Source organism: Montipora capricornis, chromosome 13 (genome assembly GCF_036669925.1).
Source record: "Montipora capricornis isolate CH-2021 chromosome 13, ASM3666992v2, whole genome shotgun sequence".
In the NCBI taxonomy this organism is placed as follows: Eukaryota; Metazoa; Cnidaria; class Anthozoa; order Scleractinia; family Acroporidae; genus Montipora; species Montipora capricornis.
Window position 1 is genome coordinate 8,708,616 of NC_090895.1, and position 7,500 is coordinate 8,716,115.

The 7,500-nt window shown below is 39.6% G+C and overlaps 1 protein-coding gene across 7 annotated transcripts in view; it reads right to left on the reverse strand.

Moving 5' to 3' along the window:
* Positions 1–7,500, reverse strand: part of LOC138029737 (uncharacterized) — a 44,500-nt gene that overhangs the window by 36,092 nt on the left and 908 nt on the right. For 3 of the 7 annotated variants that reach the window (XM_068877505.1, XM_068877504.1, XM_068877506.1), the window contains exon 2: positions 1,458–1,826. In XM_068877505.1, the coding sequence (XP_068733606.1) occupies positions 1,458–1,826 (369 nt within the window). Of the gene's footprint in view, positions 1–1,457; positions 1,827–7,500 lie in introns of those variants that run through there. The other 4 variants (XM_068877507.1, XM_068877510.1, XM_068877509.1 and 1 more) reach the window with 4 other exon arrangements.

A 7,500-nucleotide genomic window follows, 5' to 3' on the forward strand; every position in this document is an offset into this window, starting at 1 on the left:
CGATAAACCAAAGTCCAAGTTAAAACTGTAAAATCCTCTGTTTTCGAATGGCGATATCTTGGCTGTCTTTTGTCCAAATTTCTCGCAAAAAACCATCGTTTGAAAGCTAATTTTGTGAACTTCATTCTTCGAAGCAAGTTATTTTTCTCAGCGGTTGTGGTATGGGCCAAACTTAAGTGAATATAAAAAGCATATTCCGTACCTCGAGTTGCGGCGATATGAGCCCGCTGATACAAGAAGAAGAACAGCGGAAAACGTCACTTCACGTAAGTCGCGCTGAATTGTCGTGACCGGAATAGTTGGTGATGATATCTTTTTTGTAGTATATTTCATTGTCAAATTGGCGTTTAGCCTCCTTTACATAGTCAGTGGAATTCAGAATCACCGTGGCTCCACCCTTGTCTTCGGGTTTTATAAGTATCTTCCTATTGTTGCTTAATCTATCCAAAGCTGCTCTCTCGCGTTTGGATAGATTGTTACGCTGAAAACGTTGATTGTGTCTTGTCGTAATCTGTCTACATATGTGTTAAGGTATGGTTCTCTCGAGGGTCTATACCGTGTAAACACACAAGGCAAAGATCAGCTGTTGCTACTGTTGATCTTTGGGGGGGGGGGGGGGGGGCTCCTTCAAGGGATACCTGTACAAAATCTAGAGGCTCGAAGCTATGATTAAAATTTTAGTTTGCACTTATAAGAGCAAACCAAAGTTAGTTTGGGGGGGGGGGGGGGGGGTAGTGATTATCCTGAGTTAGAGCTTGTGCCTTGGTTTTAAAATAATTTGTCAGCCATAGTAAGTATTTATGTGACACTGCTTGGCAGAAATCGATCGCATGCAACTTTCAAATGACCAAGAACCCATCTCTTATATAGGACTTATAATTAGTGGAAATCTGAAAATATCTTAGTTTGACCCTTCAGGTGCCACAGGGATCCCCATGCAAGGACCAGTAAAATAATTATAGTCAGTCGTTAGACATGAGTAAACTCTAGAAGTTGCATTGTCGAGGCTTGGGTGGAGTTTGATCCTAGCTGCAATCAGTAGCTGTGAATAGAAAGAACTTTGTTTTGCATCTGAAGGTGCTAAGTTACAGCATTAATGGGTAGCTTTTTGTAAATCCAGACAGTCATTCCTTAACATGTTAGTACGCCGGGCACGGCAATGTAATTGCTATGTAAGTACTTTAGTCATCACTTAGTAATTGCCTAGTACGGCATACGGAATTTTGCAAAAATGAGAAAGAAGCATCCTTCCGGCCTTGTTTTATTGAAGATGTGGTACCATGGTAACAGCCTGAAGAGTACCTTTACTGTCAAAAATATAAACTTTCGTGGTAGCAGTTATCATTGACCATGTTTGAACTTCCAGGCAAAACCTGCGTAAATATGGCAGAAATGGAAGCACACATTTAAGTGCTTAAAAACTGTGTTCAGTCAGCTCAAAACTGCATTTCACTCACCTTCAACAATTAACTTAACAGTGTCAGTCTCTTTCTTTAAAAAAACATCCAGAGGGCTTATCCGGCAGCCAAAATACCGTGCATCACTTGTTCTAAGATTGCGAAGAGTAAAGCCAACCAAACCTTGGCGGATGACTGATCCATTTACTCGTCCTGCATATGGTGCTGATGATGTTGCTTGTGTTGTGCCATCAGCGTATATTGTAAAGAGTATTCCATCATCACTTAGTACCTTTGAATTAGCTGCCAGCGCAAAACCCCACTCAATTGTTCCAAACTCTACAGAGAAAGCCCAGTTAAACTGTAAGGATGATCCAACAGATCCTTTCAATGTCGTTCCATTGTATGGGGAGATGAAAGTTATCACACCTGTAATAGGACTGGAATCGTTAATTTTTGCTGATACTCAGAACAGTAAACAATTTTTCTTCAGGAAATTCTAGGTACAGTACCGCTCAGAAATACGTTAACCGACACGTTAACCAAAATACGCTCACAAAACGGATATATCTGTACGCGTATGTGCGTAGAACCATACGCGTATAAATATATACGCATCTGCCTTATTAGCTAGCTTATTGTTTTGCATATTGTTGTAAAGAATACATGTTGCGTGACAGCATTAAAATAGTACATGACTACTAACTACATGACGAAGACGCACTTTCACAAACAGCTGCCGTGTTCTGAATACGAACCCACGCACGGATGTTTCTTTCATCGATAAAAATGCAGTTTAGGTTCAGGGTTATTTTGTTTCACACTATTTGTAAAGAAAATCATATACATATAAGTACAGAATAGACGAGTTCAGGATCTTGAGTGCATCATGGGTAATCAGGGCGAGACGGAGAGAAATTCAAAGGTTTATAAGGAAGTTCAAAACGATGAGAAGTATTCGTGATATGCAAGTTTGGGTTTTTTTTATTTTCCAAAACAGAAGATATGCGCTTAAAGGTGCAGCAGAATATATTTGGAGAGAATGTCTATTGTGGAAATTATTTTATTAACGAGTTTCTGCCATACATTTCCTGTAATTTCAAAGGCACGAAATTACAGAGAATGTATAGAGACAAAAAGAGCAATATTTAGAAATTCCAAAGAACGGATACCAAGCCTAGTTCATCTCAGTTGTGAACATGAACTTATTTGTTTGGTTTATGAAGGCGAAAGTCTATAAAGTAGAGTCATTTACAGTATATTTTGCTTTGAATTTTCATACAAACCTTTGGATTCCCCGCCATGTCATTCCCGTTCCATTCGCCATTCCCTGATTACCCATGATCAGAAACCCATAAGGGTTGAAACGTGTAACGGCCCCTTGTGTGCTGCGAAACAAGCTTCTAAATATTCAACTTGCTAAGTACCATATTTGGAACAACAAGAACGAGGGGTTTCCAAATATGGTACTTAGCACTGAAACATTCAACCAATCAGTTTGCACTGAATATTCGGAAGCTGTGAACGCGCGTTACACGTTTCAACTCTTATGGGTTTCTGCCATGATCCAATCAAGAGCATGAACTCGTCTATTCAAGTAACGTTTACAAAGATGCAACTAAACTATAAATATGGGTTATGGGTTACAAGAGAATGCGGTGACCAAAGTAGCAAGGCCTTTCAAGCTGGCGCTAACCTAAAGCCAAACATTAACTTAACTTCGTATGGAAGACTACGTAGTAAAGAACAGTATTTGCAACGTTATTTGTACCAAATGCTTTTCACTTAAGAGAAGTACGAGTTTCAAGTTGCCATTGTCGCCCTTTTTCGCCGCTGGAACCGTGGGCGTCAATTATGGGTCAGCAGTTTCTAATCCTTGGTTTCCATCCACGTGATGAGACGGCCATAAAAAATGGTTCCACAAGGTTTGCATAATAATAGAGTCAAATTCCCAAAAGACATTTTACATTTTACATTCTGTATACCAATATGGCCGCCGTGACGTCAGATGAAAACCCCCGATATAGAGTTGTGACGTATGATATGGGGAAGATCATGGACAAGTAAACATACCAAGCTTGCAATTTTGTGGCGTTTATCGAGGTATTTATTCTATTATGAGCAGAGTGAAGCCTTTTCAGTTCAAGCTGACGCATCCTCCAGGGGAAGAACCCATTGAATCGGAGGAGGATGAAGGGGAGGATTACCCACAAGCGTGCACATCAAGTGCGGGGGTGGGGTGGCCCTATTCGACGGAATGGCGGAATTGCAGAAAACACGGAAAATTCTAAAATACGGAATAAATGGAATATTCTAAAACACGGAAAATATGGAGTATTTTGAAACACGGAATATACGGAACATTCTAAAACACGGAATATACGGAATATTCTGAAACGCTGGGTGAGAGAAAAGTCTGGTTAAGAAAGGATATAAATATTAAATTTTTATCCCGTGAGTAGTCTGAGTAGGATAACATATCTTCAGAGGTTATTTTTACATATCCTCGCGACAAAAGATGTAAAAATGCGTTACAGAAAAGAGTTCACCCTTGGGTGATATGTTCCCCCGCTTCCGTTTTTGTACCTCTTGGACTGTGCCAAAAATTTGCAAGCGCACTTTCCCACATCAGAGAAGAAAAAATGGAGAAAGACGATGGTAAGTGTCTCAATTGTCTTTAAAACATAATATAAGACATGTTATGGTTTCTTTTGCAGGCTGATTCCCTGATTCAGTGCCTTTTTGAAGGCCTTTTTTTACAAAAGTTAATTCGTTCATACACGATTTCCCTACAAGATGTTGTTATGATCGGTCACATGCGGACCACTCTCTGTCGGTGTTGTTGTTGTTATCGATCTGTAAAAGGATAAATACATTATGGCGGTTGCGGTTTGGTCGCTCGACAATGAAGTTCGAAAGCAAATAATTCAATGACAATTGTTTTGCATCGCCCGGATTTTGACTCTGACTATGAAATTATGTGGACACAATGCCAGCTACAGCTAGCTGGCTCAAACCCTAAATCGATCTTTTTCAGGCCCTTTTATCATTCTAAAGCAGCTGATTATGAAAGCCCTCCAGTCATTCTTATTCAAGATGGGAAATACTCTACCGAAAAATGGTGTGATCCTTGCTGGAGATTTTAATGCTCCGGATATGAACTGGCCTAACTTGGATTCTTCCACCTACCTGACATTGCCTTGTGAAAGACGTCTCAAAATGATTGACGAACATGACTTAAAACAACTTGTCGAGTCTCCCACAAGACGCCAAGGCAACACGCAGACCACTTTGGATCTAGTTTTTACTATTAATGCTGGAATTATGAGCGGTATTGAAGTTGTTCCCGGAACAAGTGACCACGACATGGTTTTGTTCTCTGTTAAAATATCATGTCGTAAGATGAAGAACGTAAAGCGCAATGTCTACATCAAAAGAAAGGCAAATCGCAGTCTTATTAAATAAATGTTATACGGAATTTTCTTTACGGCAAACTCGAAGGAGCTCTCGGTTGACAAAATGTGGGACACCTTTGAGCGTAGTATTCGCAGTACAATGAATGCACGTGTACCTCACAAGATGACTATGTTGCGTTATAATCTTCCCTGGTTCAATCGCTCCTTAAGAAGACGGCCAAGAGCTAATTAAGCAACGTCATTACACTAAAGCTTAACGGTCACGAAATATTTCACATTGGAGTGAGTTCGGTGATGCTGGAAAACGCCTAAACAAGAACCTCAAGTCTGCAAGAGAGAAATATGTCTCTGATTACCTCGGTGGGTCAAATAAAGAAAACCCAAGGCGCTTTTGTTCGCTTATTAAACATCTCAAAAAAAAAATGATCCTGCTGTAGCTGACTTTAAAATTAACGGTCAGATCATTACCGACAGTGAGATGAAATTGGATCTCTTAAACAAGCACTTCTCCGACGTTTATACTAAAGAAGATCTTGCTATTATACCTGCTGTTGGCCATTCTCCCAAACCAACCATTGGCTCCCCAATTGTGACCCTCCCAGGAGTAATCAAGCAATTAACATCACTGAAGAAAAATAAAGCAAGTGGGCCTGATCAGATTTCCCCTTGGTTTCTGAAAGAGTATGCTCACGAGATGGGTCCCATTTTAACAGTTATTTATCAAGCCTCTATTGATCCTGGTATTGTACCATCCAGGTGGAAATATTACAATGTGTACGTAGTTTTTAATGGTGGTCAGTAGTCAAACCCTTGTAATTACAGACCTATATCATTAGAACGATAGTGGTTATTTTTGCAGGGACGGAGCAGGTCAGAAAGGTAAGAAGGTGCTAGTCCATGAAGGGCTTTGTAAACAATAGTCAAAATCTTAAACTGGATACGGAAATAAACTGGTAGCCAGTGAAGTTCTTTTAGCGGAGGGAGGGCTATTATTTTTTCCCTGACCTGGTCATCCTTATAAACAAGAAACCGTCCCTAAACTCATTGTAAAAAAAACAAAACAAAACAAAAACAAAAACAAAAAAAGTTCAACTTCCCTTCTGCAAACGACGTAGCTTACTTAGCTTGGGAATTTGTGAGCAACGGTAAAACTCGTACCTTTTTCGAAGCGATCGTATGACTATGTGCTAATTTTGAATGAAATTCGTAGCAATCGGATCAAAATCGGCAGAGCTCATTTGTATTCTATTGTTACACTCATCGCGATGACTATATGGCTTTGCTTTCATACATGGAAAGCGGACGCCACAAAAAGTAGCATCCTCTGTTTGGCCAATTATTGGGAAATGTGTTGGAGGGCAGAATTACTTTTCGTTTGATAAGGTTTTTCTTTAGGAGGTGTTTTCCTAGACATTAATTTTGCCTTGACGATAACAGTATAACACATTACAACTCAAAGACGTTTAGCGTGATTGCAATCAAATTTGAGAGCAGCTACAGCGGAGATAAATCTATTTCTTACAAAGCAGTGTTGGGGGATTTTAAAATCCATTTTTCTCTTCTCCGTGAGAGCCTTTTCTGCGAGGTTTTTTTTGGTTCGCGCTTTCGACAGTGATCTCCTGTGACTTTTGAGTGTAATCGAATCAAGGAAAACCCCGAAACAATTCTTGTTACGTTTCTAGGTGACATACTGAAAGAAATAGATTCCTGAAACATGAAATTCCCACTGATTTGGAACTCGGGAAATGCAATTTGTACCCTCGCGTTTCAACCTCAAGAGAAAATTCAAGAAAGCTTTTTTTAAAATTATAAATGAGACATTTTAGTGGCCATTTTTGATATAGGGATTCGGATATCTGCGCTGTAATTGGAGAGCACTACATTCGTTTCAATAAAAACACACCTGAAGGAGGTGAGATGAATTTGAGGAACTTAAGACTACGGAACCTGTGGAACCTAGAGGAATGACTGTTTTTTATTGAAACCCTATGATAAAAACGATAAGATTTACATTAGTATTTATGAGAGATCGACTGTACCCCCTAATTATCTTGTTCCAGGTGGCATTTTTAGCTCTTATCTTCGTATTTGCACCACCTGATTCAAGTTTGCCGATTAACTGGTGGATTGCATATTAAGTCACAACAATAATGACCTTGTGATCAATTCCCTGCTTGCGGTGGCTTGTTTTTGTCGTCGTTGTTATTGTTGTTACGAAGGTATTCCGATGAAAGACTTACCATGCCGCAAACAAGAATGGAAAAGTTGATATTTTGAAAAATTCATTTTATTTGATTCTTCTCGTCGAGAAATAAATGTAGCATACACGCTCACGATTCAAGTGTATTTATGTGCAAGGCCTAGGCCAAGATCAAGGAAACCATCCCACCACCAACCCACCACGCACCAAATTCTCCTTGTTACCACAAGAGATCGCGAAAATCCTGAAGTCAAACAGAAGCCGTAAAAATAAAGAAAATAATACAAGCATAAAAGGCAAGTGAGGCGATGACCAGCCGAAGCCAATTTCACCAGTAAATTCGAAAACAACCATAAACAGACAGATTAGGAAAATTGACATACAAGACTGACCTTGCTCACTGCCTTAACAACTGCGAATAGGTACTAAAACACGCGCTAAACTAAAGCTATAAAACCAAAATGACAACTGACAGGCAAAAAATACC